Source organism: Malaclemys terrapin, chromosome 9, assembly GCF_027887155.1.
Source record: "Malaclemys terrapin pileata isolate rMalTer1 chromosome 9, rMalTer1.hap1, whole genome shotgun sequence".
Classification (NCBI taxonomy): Eukaryota; Metazoa; Chordata; order Testudines; family Emydidae; genus Malaclemys; species Malaclemys terrapin.
In genome coordinates, this window is record NC_071513.1 from 14268367 (window position 1) to 14288898 (window position 20532).

The window sequence follows — 20532 nt, forward strand, 5'->3', positions numbered from 1 at the left end:
CTCCTCAATATATGTTCCATTCTATATGCATCCGAAGAAGTGGGCTGTAGTCCACGAAAGCTTATGCTCTAATAAATTTGTTAGTCTCTAAGGTGCCACAAGTACTCCTGTTCTTTTCTCTGTGAAAACTTGCCCTCATTTAAGCCAATGAGAGTTTTGCCAAAAAAAAAAAAAAAAAAACTGTGTCAGCATTTCAACCTCTGCGTTTTGGCACTGAGAACCCCCAAAAGGAGTTGAGTTGTGGGAGCAGTGGGTAATGAACAATTCATTAAATCTTGAGCTCTGGAGTGCCACAGCAGTGCCTAGCATGGGCATACTGATACCTGCTAATTGAAGTCTCTCAGTGCAAGTATTTATATTCAAGAGCACGCATTTGGAATAGTTGCTAGAGAATTTTTTATTCACTAATTATTATGGCATTTTATTGACGTATATATCATGCATGCAACATTTCATCAACTGCAGCTCTTGTGTATTAAAGAATGACCATGCAGCCACTTGGCATTCTCTAACAAAATACTTAATTTGTCTTAAATGCCGTTTAAGTAGTTCTCGGGATCCAATGCAACTATCAGCAGTCTCCCAACTCAGAAACATATGCAGACTCTTACAAATTGCAACAAAGTGTTGCCTTTTAGAGTTTCCCAGAACAGGTATGTGTTGTTCTAATTATGCCATTTCCAAAAATCAGTTAACTCTTTAATTCCTGACCTTAAAAAAAAAAGCACATCATAGCATAGCACATCAATAGCAAATCCTGGAACTCATTAAAAAAAAAAGTCTAACCTCTTAGTGTCAGTAAATACAACTTGTCTGAGAGTCTAGCCCAGGATTATATGATTTTCCCATTTTTTTTTTTATTTTAATTTTTTGAAAACATTTGACAGTGATCATCCCCTTAATGACTGGGTTCTTATATAATGGGAACACTGACAGATCCTTTGCTATAACAACGCTGCTGGGCTCTGCCTCCACAAAATAGCTAGATATTGAAACTAATGTACAAACCTATAATTAATTATTATTTGAGTTAACGTTTGGAAAGCTGGTAAAAATAGGGATGACAGAAATGGATTAGATGTCACAGTTTTCATAATAAGAATTCCATAGCATTAGGAATAGGGAGTTAATCGATTTTCCAACATACTTGTTACCAATCCAACAGTATTTCCTTGGCATATCTGCCATATAAAGTAAACTAACTTAAACTAACTTAAAATGAAACAATAAGAAAAATAATAATAAAAATAGAGAACGAGAGAGAGAGAGAGAGAAAATTGTGTTAAAACACACCCCTTGCCAGAGATTTGTGTGTAGATAAATGTGCTGAAACCTAGCTTGACCTGCTGGGATTTGAACTAAAAATAATGGCCTGATTCACTTTTACTCCCACCAGTTTTATAACAGGTAACTCCACTGACTTCAGTGGATCTACTCATAGTTTAAGGTCCTGATCCTTCTCACATATAAATGAATGGCAAAATCTTGGCCCCAGTGAAGTCAATGGGAATCTTACCGTTCATAACAACGGAGTCAGGATTTTATCCAGTGATTTAAGTCAGAGGACTTATAAGTACTCTATAAGTACTGTGCGCTAGCCCACTGCACCACTGGAGCCCACATAAATAATATATGGAGATATCCCATCTCCTAGAACCAGAAGGGACCCTGAAAGGTCATTAAGTCCAGCCCCCTGCCTTCACTAGCAGGACCAAGTACTGATTTTGCTCTAGATCCCTAAGTGGCCCCCTCAAGGATTAAACTCACAACCCTGGGTTTAGCAGGCCAATGCTCAAACCACTGAGAAAGAATCCCTACAACAGTAAATGTGACAGGAGGGTCAAGATCAGTAGACTACTTTTTTTTTTGTAAGTAAAAATAGTTCTGAACAGTCCAGATTTTAGGAGGTTTATCTGGAATTTTGGGGGGGGGGGGGGCAGAAGGTCCTGTACGTTTGGTAGGCTAAATCATGTTTGAATCAGTTTCTGTAAATGTTCTTGGATGTCCTTTCTTGCTATGTCAGCAATTTTCCTATCAAAGGATAAAGAGGGTTTTGTATCATCATCAGTCAGGGTTACACTAAAAAACAAAACAAAACCCTTGACTGTTAGTTCTTCTGGACAGAGCTGACAGTTAAACTGAGTAGGACAGATCTTCAGTTGTTATAAACCGTCTCAGCTCTACTGACTTCACTGGAACTATGACAATTTACAACAGCTGAGGATCTGCCCCACTGGGTCAAATCACACTCGCCTTTCTCACACAAAAGTCACACGCCAGTCAGTAAGAAATTAAGGGCAATTATTCATGTGCATAAGTATTTTCAGGATTGGAACTTAATACTATACCCAGCAATGTACAGAGTAGATGGAACAAAGTATAAAAAGATCTTCAATAAATAAAAGTTGGCTCTAGATTTTCATCATCTAGCAAAATGGAAGGAAACTATTCAGAATTTGATCAATGTTTTACATTCTTTTCAGAGCTACACAGAGCTCTTCAGGTTTGTCTCTGTACAGCTCAAAAGCTTGTCTCTTTTACCAACAGAAGTTTCACCCACTTTGTCTTTCTAATATCCTGGAACCAACATAGCTGCAACACTGCAAATTACATCCTTTTGGGACTCACCAGATTGTGTTCTAATTCCACACCGGGACAGTCTTCTAAGCCTACAACCAAACTTGAGTGATTATATTCTGCCTACTTATATCCCGCATGCACTGTGAATGAGATCTGATGTTTTTCATAACTTTCTGACCTTTACTGTTGTGAGTAACATGTTTCAGCCCAGAGATGGCCGCATTCCTGTAGTGAGTAAAATGTTGCTTATACAGCAACTCCCAATTTCAATGAACCCCAGTTGACTGAAATGCTCAAATAACTGAAGGTTGTATATATGCATTGATGTTTAGTGCAGTTTTAGTGTTCCACTGTCCCAGTATCTGCTTTTTTACTTGTGGTTTGCTCTAGTATTTTTTGCACATCATGGACCATGCCAAGAGCTGCATTTAGAAAACTTGCACTTACAGCTCCCTAGCATGTTCTGGCTTTTTGCTCAAGTTATTTGTTCTGTTTGTATTGTTCTGGTCAAACCAAGCAGAATGCCAAGTTGCTTAAATAGGAATTGAGTCAAATGTTGGTGTGTTAGGTAAGGAAACTGGCTGCAAAGAACGTTTCCCGTTCTTGCCATGTTTGATGTGAGTTCTTGCCATTTTGTTTCTCTTTAGTCAAAGGACACCAAAACAGTAAAATCTTCAAAAGTTACTTTGAGACAGGGTCCTAAGGGCCATAGTTGCAAAGGTTTTAAAGCAGCTAAAGATGCTGATAGGTGCTTAATGTAATTTTCAAAAGCTCTTAAGAAGGTTAAGGGCCTGCCTCCCAATTGGGACTGTTTCTAGTCAATTTCATTTACTGGATTTCCTGGACTAACCTAATACTTCAATGTTTAGGTTGTAGCTATTTCAGAGGAATGCTTAGATCTAACAAAAACCCAGTATTTTTGTGTGTTTGTGTGTGAAGAGACAATAACTTTATAATAATAAATAACCTGACAGTTTCCTTATAAATTAATATAAAAACTCTGCTATGGTTTGGGGATATTCAAGGCAGAGCCATACCATTTTAGAAAGATATATACTGCGGAGAAAATCAACCAGCCTACCGAATTGTAAAACAATCATCTGAAGTGATTATTACCACTGCCTAGGACCACAGTGTTATTACATGCAATGACTTTTTAAAATAAATTTTTGTAGGTCCAGGCACATGGAAACAAAAGTATTCAGCACTCAGATACAGAGCAGAGGCGGAAGTGTTTTTAAACATGATATAATTACTCCCCAAATCGCTTGAAATCTGCATACATGTATATGCGTGTGAGGAGAGTTGATTGTGTTAATAATGTATAATGGATACCATTACTTTATGATTTGTACTGTTTGCTTAAATTTTAAATATAGATTATTACTGAACAGGTACAGATTTAAATAAGAATTGTAGGGCTCCATTGTGCCAGTAATGTCTAGTGCACAATTAATCAGAGTGCAGAAGTTAGTATAAATTGTTTCTGCAGTTAGGGGGATATAATGATACTCTGCATTTCAACCAACCAAATATCTCAGAGTGTTTTCCAGACTTTAATTAAGTAAGCCTCCAAATGCTCTCTTATCCCCATTTGCCAGATGAGGAAAATCAGACCAAGAGCAGCTACATTTTCAGAAGTATTTGTCAAGTATCAGGGGGTAGCCGTGTTAGTCTGTATCTACAAAAACAACAAAGAGTCTGGTGGCACCTTAAAGACTAACAGATTTATTTGGGCATAAGCTTGGATGCCTCTAACTGTAGCAACAAAACCTGCATCATCAATGGCCATTTTCAATGGTGTTGCCTGAACTGTTGGAGTTCAGCTGGTTTGAAAATCAGGTCCTCAATCAGTGTCTAAAGTTGTGCACTCAGAGTTAGAATGCTTTTGGTATTTGGGGCCTAGAAAATCTGTGGTAGAACCAAGATTTCCAGACTCTTAGTCCTCTGTCTTAATCACATGACCATTCTTCCTCCATATATTAGATTCTAATCTGATTGGCTGCGATGTTCCATTTGTTGTATGATTGAGTGATAACTCTTCAGTAACACAGGAGTATGTATAATAAAGATACCCCATACCCATGCAAAATGAAGATGTTTATAGAGGGTGACACTTATTTCCAAATGTTTTCATCAGTACTTTTGTGGTTGTTGCAATTATATCATATTTGATTATTATAATAAGAAGAATGCACCATAGTCATCTCTGAGCTAAAATGGCTGTAGTTCCCATTTAATCTAAAGTGAATTGCTCCTGCTTATGCCAAGACTTGATTGGACCCTAACAATGTATTAATACAATATATTCATCTACAAGTCAGTCTCCTGTTTCACATTGTTCCTTAGGCAGAATAGCTCAACCCATCTTGGCAGGCCCCAAACTTTCACAGAAAATTCCCATTTGCTAGGAACATACTGCTCTGCCAGAACACATTGAAGTCAATGGCAAAACTTCTGTTGATGTCAGTGAGGCCAGGATTTCACCCATTGTCTGTAATTTGCAATAAATAAATAGCAATAATAGAGCAACAATCTTGTATGCTGACTCCAGCAGTGACCAATGCAAGAGAAAGTGTAACTCTGTAATGTACCATAACTCCCCTTAGTGTACCAAGAGAAAATTTCTTCCTGACCCCAGGAAGTAATCGGTTTTTGCCATGAATCATGGGGGTTGATAGCCCTGGTTGATTTTTTCCTAGCTAGTGTAATTGCATTTGCTATTCTTAGTCATATAAAAGTTTTACTCTCTTTTGAAAACCTATGGAGCTATGTTCATCAATAATATTCTGTATACACGGCACAAATATATTTCTTCTAGCCTGTGTCATTTGTGTTGCTTTTTAATTTCATTGTATGCCCCCTTGTTGCATTATAGGAAAGGGTAAATATGAGAGCTTGACTAGTTTGCTCTATCCCTATTCATAATTTTAGCATACTTTTACTATGTGTCCTTTTGACCTTCCCTTTCCCAAAGTAAGTAATCCTGTAATGTGCTCACACTCCCTTTTCCTCTTTTGTCACTGTTCTTTCCCATTGACTCCCTTTATCTGTTGCTCCAAAACCATCCTTAATTCCCTTTCATTTTGCTTCTATCTTCACTATCGATGTATCTGAAAGCTGTCTACTGTAAAATTAATCAGGTTAGCTAATCAAAATCCTGGCATTAACATAAAGTTCAGTTAATTGTGTCTCCTCTATTTTATGAGGAAATATTGCTAGAAGAACTTTGTATTCTGATTAGCTGAAAGGTTCTTCTTGTAGTAAAAAAAAAATTAAGCAGTAAGATACAATAGACAGTACATTTCTTGGCAACTATAGCCTGCTTTGGACTGTGTTAAGAGAAGCATAATAACGGCTAGAACTACACTGCCTGGAGTTCTCCCTTGCAATTAAGAAATGGAAATTACAAAAAAAATCAAGTCAGCCTTGTGCATTTCGGGTGAGTTTCATTCCAGCAGATCCCGCCCAAGCCCCTCTGCACTGTTGTGAATGTTGTCATTACTTTGTATTATTGTCATGAGTACAGTTCACTGACAATCAGAAAGCGCCATGTGTGTGTTGTGTCACAGCCCTTTTCTAATCCATTATTTGATGTTACAGCTGGAACATTTTATCTAATTATAAATTGTTAACGTCTCCACTTCAGGTAGACAGTGCTCAAAATTCCCCAGTGTCCCAGATTGCTAAAAATTGCCTAAATTGTGCCGCTCTGACCATGTGGCAGAATCTAGATCGTATTTAGTTAGGTAAGGTTTGGGTAGAATATGGTATGACCTAGAACTCATTAAAACTCCCTAGTGAAGTACATAAACTATTTGCATTATATAAATATTCACACACAAGTAACTGAACTCCCAGAGACCTGTCCCAGGATAGACTGGGCTTACTGTAAAACCTGGGAAGGATTATCTGGGAGGCAGTCTCCTGGGTTGTCCAAAATCCTGGTGAGGAATCAAAGGGATGTCTCAGGCTATTACACATCTCACGATGAGACTTATCGGGTCCCTATCTTCCAAAAGAAAGGCACAGTGATTAATAACAATGCCAGAAGTACTGACTTGGGTGACAGGGGCTACAGGAAGACTGATAATGAAAAAAAAAATACATTAACACCTTTGGACAGAGAAGATACTTTTAGAAAGATGATGACTAGATTCCCCAGTTTGGGGATGAGCAAAGTGCCAGATTCCTTTGAGGATGGAGCACCCATTCTTTTGGGCTTTAATGGACACCAGTGGGTCTCTCTCACCTCTCCTCCATCCCTGACTGCTTTTTCTGTTCCTCTGTCCTAACCTCGATGGCAATAAACAACATTTCTTCCTGTGTGTTGCCGGCTGTGTTTAAGGCTGGCGACACTCAGCCCCCAGCAGAAGAGAAAGAAAATATGTCAACAGAGGCAAGACAAAGGGAAGTGGGGCTGTAGGAAGTGGGAGCCAAGAGGGATAGAACTGGGGTGATGTGGGGAAAGAGACCAAGGCAAATGTGTCAAGGCAAGGGTGGAAATGGGGGCAGAGTCTGATATAGTGGAGAGAGGAAGCAGAGCGCCAACCAGAAAAATGTTGAGAAATACTGGATTATAAGATATGCAGTGTTGTTGTAGCCAGGTAGGCCCCAGGCTATTAGAGAGACAAGGTAGGTGAGGTAATATCTTTTATAGGACCAACTTCTGTTGGTGAGAGAGACAAGCTTTCTAGCTACATAGAGCTCTTCTTCAGGTCTGGGAAAGGTACCCATGTCACAGCTAAATAGAAGGCCGAAGAGAGATAGTTTAGCATAAGTAGTTAGCATATATTGTAAGGGACCATTCCAGGTGAACTGGCCCATTAACACCCATTGGACAAAAAGGGGGGTTAGTGAGTTACAGATTGTTGTCATAAGCCATCAATCTAGTGTCGTTATTAAGACCATGATTTTTAATGTCTAGCAAAGTTATATAGTTAAGCCTCCAGACTCTTATTTCAGAAGTGTTGTGCAGGTTTCCTTTGAGGATGAGGACTGATAGTTCAGTTAGAGAGTGATCACTTTGTGAGCAGTGTTTGCCCACAGGTAATAGGGTGTTTTTGTCTCTTATCATTTTCCTCTGAGCTCGTTCGAGAGCATATGATTGTCCGGTTTCACCCACATAGTTGCTATTGGGGCATTTAGGGCGCTGGAAGAGGTACATACTCCCTTGTTGCCGGGTCCTAGTTTCTGGGCTCCAGGCTGAGCTCAAATGTGTACTCTGCAATTAGCCCCTTAATCTGAGTCAGCTGGCACAGAACAGCGGCGGGTTTAATTGCAATGCAGACATACCCTATGAGGCCGCAGCTGATTACATTAGGGGACAAACTATACTAACCCGAAACAGAGAACATAGACCAAAGGAAGTAGACTCTGAGCTAAACAAAGACAGAGGTTGATTGAGGAAGGCTGTCCTGCTGGAATCAGAGAAGGGGAGGCATCAAATAGGGAACAATCTTGCCCTGGCTTAGGGGATGGACTAGGTGACTAGTAGCTCTCTTCCATCTCCATTTCCAATATTTCCTCAAAGCATCATGAAAAGAAAAGAGCTGCAGGGTCTTTATACTGACACCTTAATAAACATGAGCGGAATGCAGTATTTTCACCTCCGAGAACTGTGCTTTCCAATAGCAATGCCATAGCCCCACGTGCACGTCTGAGCCTACAGAGATAACCTGTACTCATCAGGGCATATGAGATGACTTTGCTATCTGCTACCCTATCTCTCTATTCCCCTGTGGCCCATCATGTAGGCCAACCTACATTTTGTATGCTCAGGGCTATCTCTAGATCTTTCTTTTCCTGGCAAAGTAAATGTAAGAGCAATGAAAACTGCATTGGGATCCAATTCTCTAGAGACTTGGTTTGAAAGGGCCTAATATTCCTCATGAGCAAGATGAGCCAATCATTCACAAGGAGCTTTTTTTATTCTGCAGAGCACCAGAGGCAAATGAACAAGGGAATCTACAGAAATGCATCAGCAGGGAAAAAAAGAGGGGAGGAGAATGTGCTGGACCAACTAGGAGCCAAGGTGCTAGACAGGTAGCCTTCCTGGCAAAGGGAGAGGCACCCAGTCTGGGATCCCCCATCCCTTCCTCTCTCCATTGCTGGATTCTCCTTACTATCTTCCTCCCGTTCCTGGTGGCTCCCCCTCTCTCTCTCCTCTTCACAAATGCTTTCCCTTCCAATGGCTTCAACACCACTTCTTGGAGGGCTCTTTCACCAGTGTTAACATCCCCTCTGCTCAATCCCTGTCACTGGTGGCTCTGCCTCCTCATCCATCCCATGCCCCCCTGCCTCTCCTCACCCGCTCAATCTCTCAGGGCTTCCCTTCTCATAAGCCATTTTCTCCCCTTTTCTTCCCCCTTTCTACCTCCTTCCCCCACCCCTGTAGCTCCACCATCTCTGTCTGTGCTGGTTCCTCCACACACTGCCTCATCTCTGCAGCTCTCCCCTTTTCCTCACCCCTCCACTCCTGCCTCCCTCCCCCACCAGTAGCTGGAGTTTCCCCTTTGGCAACCCTCTCCTTTTATTTCCCCTTCCTGGTGGGGCCCCACTCAACACCTTTAAATCCAGGTGGGTGCCCCACTCAGACACTCTCCCATGGGGGTGGGCAAAGGCATGGTTCCTGGTGGCTCCCTGCTTCTCTCCCCCTCCCCTTTTCTCCCAAATCCTAGGGAATGTCCCTCCCCACCTTATCTGGTGGATCCCCGAACACCCTGCAGCCCCTCCCTCTCCACATCCGCTCCTACCCCTGAAGGGTCTCCTTTTTCTCCTCCCCTTTCAATCACACTGGGTCTTCTTTAACCTCCACCACCCCCACCCCTGCTGTCTTCTCCTCCCCATCCCTCCTACTCCCCGCACCCATTGTTCGGTCCCCGGGCAGGGAGCGTTCCACACCAGCACCAGCTGCTGTTGCTCCCTGATTAGATCAACCAGCTTCTCCCTCCTCTCTCCTTTTCCAGTCCCCCTTTTCTCCCTTCATCCTTCCTTCCCCCCCCCTTTCCTGCCCCTCTTTCTCCCCTCCCACGCTCCCCCTCCCCTCGCCTCCCAGACACACACACACACACACACACACACGGGCAATGCAGCTTTAAAGGCTGGTCCACGTGAGGCTGGTGTGTGTCTATTGATTGCATCTCGGGGCTGCAGCCGAGGCGGCCGAGCGCCAGCGCTGGGGCTTTGCAGGCTGGGGGCTGCAGTTTGCGGGGAGGACCGAAGGATGTGCGGCTTGAATTCAACGTCAGATCAAGTTTGATCAATAACCCCATCCCGGCCCAATTGGAGGAGCCTCTCTGACGGGGAGGGGGGCGATCGTTTTCTCGTCTTTACCCACCATCTTTGGGGGAAGTCCCGCTTTTTGGGGGGGAGGGTCTGCGCGTGTGGCTAGGGACAGGGGAGCAAGCCAGCCTCGCAATCCAGGAGCCCTTCCCGGTTGGGGTGAAGAGACAGAAGACAGGGCTTGCAACCTCCGCCGCCTCCTCGCCAGCATTATTCTTATTTCTTGCCTCTCCCGTTGCGCCCATGCCTGTTCTGTCAGTTTCGTTTTAGGAATTGAATTGCAGGGGCTGAAGAAAATGGGGCAACCCGTGCCTCAGACTCTCCTGCTTTTGGTGGCGGGTCTTTTGGGGGAGTCCTTGGGAGGCTTTCCCAACACCATCAGCATAGGTAAGTAAGCACCATCTTTTCGGAAATGGAACTTGAGCTGAGCCGAGTTATTTCATCTCCTTTGCATTTTAATCTGCAACTCTCTTACCTCGAGGCATTAAACCTAGATACGCCCCCCCCCACCCCGTGGGGCGGGGGAAAGGCAGGGGTCTGGTTAAAGCAAGGCAATGGGGGGGGTGCATTGCTCTCCTAGATCCCTGGTGGTCTTCGGCAGAGAGGGACTTTCTCTGGGGATGGAGGTGGGAGATTGTATTATCCTTTCCATTGGGCACATTCCTGGAAATCACCAGCGTGGTTTCTTCTGAAATTGTAAAAACCTCCCAGGATCAGCTTGCCTTCTTTTCAACAGAACAGAAATAAACAGCAGTGTGGAAGGACTTCCGTGCCATTTCCAGAGGGCTTTGTGCGCCCTAGGCTGGCACCGTGCGTGGGAGAGCAGGGCAGTGCAACAGAATCACGCAAATAATCAATCTCCTGCCTGCCTGGCTTCTAATGGCACAAAGAGGGGAGCTTTATGAACGTAGTTTTCGTTATTATTTAGCTGTAGGAAAAAGTTCCCTGCCTATGGGCTTTGGGAGTTAAGAGACTCCAAGCCATGCTGAATTCCTCTGTTCACCTCAGTACCCAAAGGGAGATTTGATCTATGTTCATATGAAATCATGCCCTAAAGCAGCACACGGTACATGGGAAAAGCAGGGAGGGGGCATGCCCATATTTAGTCCCTCAAATCCACATTTGGAGACCTAAACAAAAGTGGCCTGATTTTCAAAGGTGCTGCTGAACACCTGCAGCTCCCATTGATTTCAGTGGGAGTTTGGGGTGCTCAGCACCTTTGAAAAGCAGGGCACTTCTTTATTTACACGCCTGTATATGGCTTTAGGAGCCTGGCTTTAGGCACCCAGGACTGACAATTTTGGAGTACATATTTAATATGCGCACTATATGCATATCTCTAGCTTCATGCCTTCACTGCTGCTATATATAGCCTGTAAATGTAGCTTATTGTATATTGATATTCCTAAGGAATCCTTTTCAAATCTTTGTCCTTTGGGTTTTTTTTCACCATAGGTGGACTTTTCATGAGAAATACTGTTCAGGAGCATAGTGCATTTCGATTTGCTGTGCAGTTATACAACACAAACCAAAATATCACAGAAAAGCCCTTCCATTTGAACTATCATGTAGACCATTTGGACTCCTCCAACAGTTTTTCAGTGACTAATGCTTGTAAGTATCTACATGTTTTTCTGTAATTTAGAGTGCTGGTATCCCTGTTTGCATTTTTTTTTAATTCCCCCTCATATAGTGGAGCTCTAATTAATATTTGATGTACTCTAGTGCAACAAATGTGGTACTGACAAAAGGTTTAATGGGTTTGCAGCATTGCACGGTTGAATAATATCTTAGGGAAAGTTTTATCACCACTTCTCTTCACCCCTTTAAAAATGTAATTTTTTTTTATTGTTTTCAGAGATGCAATAGACTTATTTATAAAGCCAAGATTTATAGACTTAGTTTAGCAAATCCCTGCTGATGATACATATCACTTTCTTGTTAAGCATAATTGCATAATTTGACAAGTAATACCATGTAGGAATAAAATATGGAAAATGCTGTTTTCAAGTGACCTTGAGGGGACAAAGATGGGCTTACTGGCCTCCTTCTGTCCTAAAATATCTCTCCCCCCCCCCCCCACAAAGTCCTGATCAAAACCAATGAGATTGCAAACTGATGAATGCTGTTAGAGCTGAGGGGAGTGGGAAAGGGAAGAGAAAACTTAGCATTTTGAAAAATAGCTCTGCACATGCAGTAGTTCCATATAATTTGATTCTCCAGTGGCAATCAATGCAAACTAGAGGTTGGAGGGGAGTGTCTGTGTGTTTAGAAACAACATCCCTGCCTGAAAGTTTGGTGTGTGTTCTGCATTTAGCAAGACTTGTTAAATTACCCATAATAGTGGTTATATCTGAATGAAGTTGTTATACAGTTTTGAACACGGGGAAAGTTTTCTGAAAAGAAAGCATTGTACTAATACACAGTACTACATTGTTATTTGTAGGTTTAAGACCTCATATCTTGAACTGCTAATTTAGAGAGCATTTAATGTGTTTGTTTTGTGATATCGTTTTTGTACAGTTCCTCTCTAGATCTTTATAATTTAAATGCATATTTTGTTAGAAAGGCTGGATGACCAGATCATTAAGCTTCCTCTGGATTTGAAATCTTTGGCCAGAAACTTGACAGTTAGAAAGTATACTGTAAAGAAATTTCTGTGAAATATGTGGATTGCTATTCTAATACATACCCCATGTGCCTTCTTCCTAATAGTACAGAGTTAGCCTTTTTTAAGGGGTTTGGGATTAGGATTTACAAATCTAAGATACCCAATTATAATATTTGGTAATGTGTTAAAAAGGCACAAAAAAGTATGTCTGTTCTTTGCATCTTATTTTACTAATCCTATCCTGCCTCAACAGCTCTTACAACAAACATCTGGCTGTTAATCCTTAATCAGTGTAATCCCTTCAAGAGGCTGTATCTCAAATATAGTTTCCTAAATATCAATTATATGGATTAAAACTAAATACATTAAACAGCAAGGCTGATTAATAATTAAATTGGATTTTTTTAAAAAACTTCTATAAGTTCCTCTTCACAGATGCCACTAAGATAAGTGGGCCGTGCTCCCTTGGTCAATGGACAGTTTATTATTTAGTCAGTGCATTGCTAATCTTTCCACAGCTAACCATGTTTGAGGGTTGCTTAGCATGTGAAAATTATGGTAATTTAGCAATTTTATGAGTTGGTTTTCTGTAGCAAACTGAAAATGGTGCTGCATATTCTAGGGAACATATTATCGTGTAGTGAAATTTGGAAAAAGTTGAATCCCTGGAAGCACCTTAGTACAGGGAATATCAACTTCGATAGTGTATTGAACAATAACATTTAAGGGTAAATAAATAGAAGAGAGGAAATGAAAAGGTGACCTTGGGTCTGTCTATGACACTGACCTCATATACTGGTAGAAGAAGAATATTTACAATCCTACCTTCTGAACACTGAAGGTCCTTGCAGTTACAAATAAATAACTAGAAGGGCTGTCATTCTTCTCAGCTCTGCAAGCAATTATCTTTGAAAGTCGCAATGCTCATACATACCAATGCACTAGGATGAACTAATGGCTCTTCACACTACATGGCTCACATGTAAAACTGTCTGGCCTAAGTATCCCCAATCAGATTGTCGTTCCCTAATGGAGTAGTAGGTAATTTCAGGGGGCAGTGTATTAGTGAAGGAACGTTCCTCTCTCAACATTTTTACTCCTCTTGAAAATGAGAATAAATTGTCTCAAGTGCTGTCACACAACCTTTTTATCGATATCTGCAATTGGCAGGGATCCACATTCGAGAAACCTGCAGTGACTCCACTGATTCCCATCGCCAGTAAGAATCCCTGTGACTGACTTTGTGAGGGGCTGCTGGAAAGGAATTGAGGGGGAAATCAGTGACTGTCCCATATGTAGTCCAAGCATACTGTGGGTTTTAGTCAATATCCATAAACCATCAAATGCTGTTAACCTGCTGTTTTGAATTGGAAGTATTTGCAGGTAGGGGTGTGTGAGTGAGAGAGTGAATCAAGGGGGCATCCTACTCAGAAAAATGTTTTGATAAGACTATACATCCCACTTGGTGCAGTCTAGTGCATTCTAGAAGAAGAAAGAAAAGTCTCTTATAAATATCTTTACAAGACAGAGATAAAAAGCCACCTCTGCTAGGGGTGATTTAGCAATATCCCAAGGGGGGGGAGGAATTCCTTCAGGAGCAAGAAAACCCCTGCCCCAAACTCCCTCTAGTCCCCTGTTTCAATTAAAATACTGCATAATCTGGTTTTCTTATATAGTCTCTGTACACCCTGCTTCCATTCTCAGTACAGAGCAGATATATCTACAGTAGCTGTCCATCCATCTGTTTATTTAGACTTATGATATCTGCAGAGAGAGAGAGAGAAAACACTCAACTAAGAATTCAATTTTTCCCTGAAAAAACTGAATTAAAGTTTATTGGTGAAGTTTTGCTGATTTATTACATATTTTAAAATATGCACCCATCCATCTGCAGAGGAAAATACTAGTGGAAAAAGTAACTCAAGCTGTATATAAATAAAAAGCAAGTAAAACACAAACATTAGATCTTTTCTTCAAAATTTCTCACATAGGGAGTGAGTTGTCTTTGTCAAAATAATTTGAATGTAATAACTGAAATGAATAACTTCATCACTGAAGCATGTTTCAGATTTATATTATAACCTCTGATGGAGTGTTAGCATTAATGTTGAATTATCCTTAAGGTTCTGTAGATCATATTCCCTAGAAATAACCCGCCTATGTCTTTCTGCTCTGCACTTGTAGTGCACTACAATACATTGCTCTAGCCTCTGCAGTGTCAGCTCATTAGCACACAGATCTCATATTCCCTCTCTGCACTGTCATTGCAAAAATTGCTGTTGTACACCTTTACAGCCAACAAATGTGCTCTTGGATTACATACCGTTTGCAAGAAGTATTTAGAAAAGTAAATCCAACCTTAAGGTTATTCACTGTGGAATTTTGTTAGGGAAAGCATTACCTCTAATAAAAATCTGTTGATCATGTAATGGTGATGGTGGGATATGTTAGGGGAGAAAAAGACTTTGATTGAAGAATTTAATTAATCTATACAAAGACTCCCTCTCCCAGCTAAATCCAACCCATGAGCTGCAAATTCCTGTCCCATCAATTTTTCTAACTCGTTTCTCATATATCTGCTAGCCCACAAAGTTCCTTTTTATATTATAACAAATTTTGATGTTTAGTGTCCTTTCCACGGGCATTTCTTCTTTAACTAACCAAAGGGAGAGAGTATAATTACCTAATTATCCTAATTTGCCAAGATCCATTGAACTATTTGTTTGGGTACTTCCTTAGGGAGTAACATTTGTAGCTTTATTTGAATATTGTTATTCATTGTACTTACGTTCTTCATACTTAATCTTTAAAATTCAGTCTGACGGGATTTTAGAGAAGGAACACTTGCTTTTTTGTTGCTGCACTAACATTGTAGAACTAGATACTGCAAAGAATGTAACAGGAAACATTTCCTATTTAATTTTATTTATTCCAACATACACACACACTCACTTTCTTGTTAGCTGCTGCTCAGTATTTCTTTTTGCCAGTGGGCAGACAATTTGCTTTCCTCGCATCTGTGCTCTCTTTGGCCAGCTGGCAAAGGACACTGATGCTCAAAGTGGTCAGCTCCCTACTGCCAAAGACTTAAACGTGTCTCTGTAAAATTCTTGCAAACTTTGGGCCTGATACTGGGGGTTTAGCCTGAGTAAAGACTGCAGATTACATCTCTTACTAGCCTGCGTGCGGAATGGAATGAGGGTTGTCTCAGTGTTAAGTCCTTAACACAACACTTTAAAATGTGCTTTCAAAATAATTCTGTTCCTAACAGATTAGCAAATAGCTTTAATACTATGGATATTCCATAATTAGGAATCTTTTTATTTTGTGCTCTGTTTAAAACAAAAAATCCCATGTTTATTCAATTGTTAAAAATTAAAAGAGCTGATGTTAAAATTTCTGTGTCTTTGGGCATGTGGGACGATAGCAAAAAGTTGTGTTTGCACTAAAAGTTGTAACCATTTAATGGAAGAGAGTTTGTGATTAACCTTATGGTGATTTTGTTGCCAGCAAAGAACTGTGATATTTTAAAATAAGATTCTATTTTAAAATTAAATTGAAAAACTTCAATAAAAGTTTCCTTCTCCCTTTAAAGATGTTATGATTTTATTCAGTTGATTTAGTACAGAAGGGAGGAAAAGTCCAATATCAATAGAATACATATTGATAAAGCTCCATAAGTATGCACAATGCTTTACGAAGCAAGCAAAGAGGCAAACTTACAATCTAAGACACCACACACGGTCCCCCTAATCAGTTAATTTTCAACTGGAATTTGTATAGGTGTAGAAGTCTGCACATGCATTTCCTTTTATTGGACTGTGAACAAAGCCCCACATGAATGGTCTTCGTTACTCCAGTGGGACTAGTCACATGAGACAGGGAGCTGTAGGGTCAAGCCAAATCTATGGCAATTTTGAAACAATGGACAGCAGTTCGTCTCTAAGAGACTATGGAGATACCCAGATTGGGAGATAAGCATTGGAGAGTTGGTGTGTTAAAACAGATTTGTAACGGGTAGAGCACTTGGGATTTGATCCAATAAACATTGAAATCAGTGTTTTTTTCCCACTGAGTTCATCAGACATTGGATTAGGCCCTTAGTAACTGGGAAGTGGAGGCTATGCCAAGTGTTGGGTTGTCATGAAAGAAGATGAGAAAGCAAGAGTGGGAGAAAGTGCTATTTTACGTGTAACTTTAATGAGTCGAGTCCTAGTCTCGTGTTATCAATGTATCCAAATGATTTATTTTGAAGTTGCAATGTTTTTGTTTTCTACTTAATTTAGTTGAAAGTCAAACAGACCAAATATCTTCGAAAAGTATTTCTGGTGCATTTAACATAAGTTATTTTGGCTTCATATTTAGATATTTATGTTATAGTTTAGACTATATGTCTTAGTGAAACTTTACATGACAATGTGCTAAAGCAGTCTCCAATTTTCAAGCACCAGGGGGATTTTTTTTCTCTTCCCTACGTGTACATGATTTATATGTACTCATCAGGGGGCTGAAGATGTCCCTAAATGTCATGCAGAAATGCTGGGTACTGAACATTATTCCTGTTTGTCTTCAAAACGTTAATGCATCTTTGCCTCATGATGTAGAAATCTAGAACTTAAACTATGAATTTTCCCTTCAACCTTTTAATTTAGTTATTTAACAATGTATACATTCAAAGAACATGTTAGGAAGGCTGAAAGCACTATAATGTATGTTACAGGGATCGCAAACTGGCAGTCCATGTTCTGGAGTTTCTATAGTTTCTAGGAATCTGTCCTACGCCAACAAAGTTGTGGGTGGAACATGTATCGTTATGTGCTTGTAGATGACATTTTCAAAGAAAGTCTGTGCCTTTTTGGTTAATCTCTCAGAAATTAGTCATTAAGGGTGAAACTACCCCCCTTTCCTCCCCACACAAAGCTAGACTGAACAGGGAAATTGGCTTTTAATGTTGAAAGGAAGCGCATGTGTGCGTGGGGGTAGCGGGGAAGAGAAAGAGAGACGGTTATGTCAATGAATCCATCCTCAGCTCAGTCTGGGGACAGGGCAGCCCCTTGATGGCTGCTTCTGCAGCCTGTTTACTGAAATGCAGCCACAATCTCTCTCCCCCTTATTCTGGGTTCCCAGCCATTGGCTCCTCATAACCCTCTTCTTCAACCCTTAGCATTTCCTTCCTTGCTAGCATAGTCAGAGCCAGTGCATAGCCCACCATCCCCAGCATGCAGAAGGTGCAGGGGCCCCCATGTGCAAGTTCTCTTACACAGGGGCACTGTGTTGCAAAGGACCTTGCACAGGCACTTGAGCAAAGAGTGAATTTCACTTTTAATGTCGGATAATAGCCCGTGTGAACAGCCTCTTGCTAGAGTGGAGTGACCTCTCTGATCACTGGTCGTTAATTACTTTGCAGGAATATTTGAACATGTAGATATGCTGAAAAGTGTCTTTATATATATATATATATGTACACACACACACACAGTTTGGTCACTTTCACTTGTACATCATGGGGTTACCTTTGGAGCATCTCGTATTAAAATCAGAATTTGCTTGGGTGCAGTAGAACCTACCCACATAAATTCCAAATGAGAATTTTTAAAAATGCAGAGCTGTATTGTAGCTCTACCCGCTCTCAACCCCCTTTTTGTCATGGTAAAAGTATTGAACCCAGTTAATACATGAAATGTGCGTCCATTCTATGCAGCGCTGTCTGAACGTGTATACATGACCTTCTTTTGTTGTGTTCAGTCTGATATTTTCTATCTTTACTTGAGAAATTGTTTTAGTTAATAATTTCATTATCAATAATTTTTCATACATAAGCATCAAGTGTATGGCTTAAAAAGCAGAACTTCTGTACAGGTATGGTATGGCTCGGTGGCACCACTAAGGCATTTGACATGGGGACTCATGGGTTTTAGGCTTGGACTGCACTGACTTTGGGTAAGTCAGTTAGGCTCTGAGAGCCTCCATTTTGCCATCTCTAAGACAGGAATAATCAGATCTCCCTACATCAAATAGATATTACAAAGCTGAAGCAGTGTCTGATTGTAAAGTACTTTGAAAGCATTGGGTAAAAGTACATTTTACATCTTAATCAGCAGCCCAACCTCCCCCAACCCCCATCCTCAAGTTTGACAAAATAAAATGAATGTTGTGCTTATCAATGTTGTGTCCTCTCCAGAAGAATATGTCCACTGCCGTCTGACAGCCCCAGAACACATGTTCTGGCTGTACAGCAGGCCACCTGTCACTGCAGAAAGCCACACAGGAAAAATACCCAGTTCCACACCTGGGCTTTGCAAAAGCTCTTCCCACATGCTACAGCTCTGTATTCCAGGTCTGGTCCACATTACTACAGCACTTGCATGGGCTATGAGAGGAGGTGGGAGGAGATCTGTGCTCCAGATAGGGGGCAGCGACACTGCACCCTTTGGGCGGCATTTAGTGTAGACACACACAGTCCCCCCAGCACAGGTAAAAATAACAGTGTAGCTGGTGAGGCCTGGCTTAGCCAATAGAGTAAAGCTGCCTGAAGAGTGTGGGTATTTACTCAAGTACATTACCATGCACAACGTTTTACTTGCCCAAGCTGTGCGCCCCTCCCCGCCCCCGCATCTGCACTGCTGTTTTTAGCACATAGTGTTCCACTGCCTCCCTGCTGCAGGAAAGACTCCAGCAGGCGCAGCAGAGAGAGCCTCTTGCTTTGCCGTTCTCTGCTGCCTCCACCTGTCGGATACTTCCCTCACCACAGTAAAAGGCTCCAGCAATGGACTGCTGCTGAAGTCATTTCCCACTGACCCCCTCTGCCAGAACTTTTCACTGATACCTGTAGCAACACACTGCAGTGTGGGCATGATGTGCTTCTCAGCATGGTGTGTAGCTATGCATCCACTACAGTCCACCACCAGTGGTATAGTGTAGACCTATCCTCCCACCACTCATGGAAGTATGGCTAAATTTCTCCACTGGACAGATGGTTGGCTGCTGGCTTCCCCTGTTCTGCTCTGCTGATGGTGCTATGGGATCACCCCCATCAGAATCCCACAGCTGCTGGTTTTGGCAGGACACCTGGTACAGCAAATATTGGGGCTTCTTGCCTACTTTCATTTCCTTGGCTGACTTCTATTTGGCAGATGTCAGCCAGAGGAAAGTACTCTGGCTCTCGTGTTTGAACACTAGTGATGCTTTGGGACACCCCCTGACGTTGCACAGAGTTTGCAACACAATCCCAGGCGAGAAGGCAGCCTGGGGTTGCTGTGTAATTCTAGTGTTGACCTCTGGGGGAAATGACCCTCAAAATAGGGTGTAGAGCAGGGATTGGCAACCTTTCAGAAGTCTTCATTTATTCACTCTAATTTAGGGTTTCGCGTGCCTGTAATACATTTTAAAGTTTTTAGAAGGTCTCTCTCTATTATAAATGACTAAACTAGTGTTGTATGTAAAGTAAATAAGGTTTTTAAAATGTTTAAGAAGCTTCATTTAAAATTAAATTAAAATGCAGAGCCCCCCCCCCGGACCAGTGGCCAGAACTCAGGCAGTGTGAGTGCCACTGAAAATCAGCTCGCGTGCCGCCTTTGGCACCCGTGCCATAGGTTGCCTACCCCTGGTGTAGAACCTCTGCCAGCTATGAGCCACAGCAGCTAAATTGAGGTGTTGTGAGCCACTAGTGGTCATGGTCAATTGGACCTTTTGCCCTAACAGAAGGCTGCTAAGCTGAACTGCAAGCTTCTTTTGAGGAGTAATAACTGAAAAGTCAAGATGTAGGAAAGTTCCCAAATGTATTTGTAATGCCAACAGCCCCGGTTGTCGTCAGACAGGATTAAACCTGGGACCTCTAGAGTTTAGTGCATGAGCCTCTACTGCATAAGCTAACAGCCAATGGGCTGTTAGCTTTGGCTGTAGGTCAGTCAGAGTCTCTCTCTCTCTTTTCTTCCTCCCCCTCCCTCCCCCCGCCTGTCTGCCTGCCAATAGGTGGGACGGGACAGAACACCACACCCCAGAGCTGTGTGGGTTACATATTCTTCAATGCTGCTGTCAGTAATGTCAGTGGCACTACT

The 20532-nt window shown here is 41.6% G+C and overlaps 1 protein-coding gene across 4 annotated transcripts in view; it reads left to right on the top strand.

Annotated features, from left to right (window-relative positions):
* Positions 1–9867: 9867 nt before the first annotated feature.
* GRIA3 (glutamate ionotropic receptor AMPA type subunit 3) overlaps positions 9868–20532 on the top strand; it is a 210701-nt gene continuing 200036 nt past the window's right edge. For 2 of the 4 annotated variants that reach the window (XM_054039726.1, XM_054039725.1), the window contains exons 1-2: positions 9868–10251; positions 11320–11478. In XM_054039726.1, the coding sequence (XP_053895701.1) occupies positions 10161–10251; positions 11320–11478 (250 nt within the window). In that variant the 5' untranslated portion in view covers positions 9868–10160. The remainder of the gene's footprint in view (positions 10252–11319; positions 11479–20532) is intronic. The other 2 variants (XM_054039727.1, XM_054039724.1) reach the window with 1 other exon arrangement.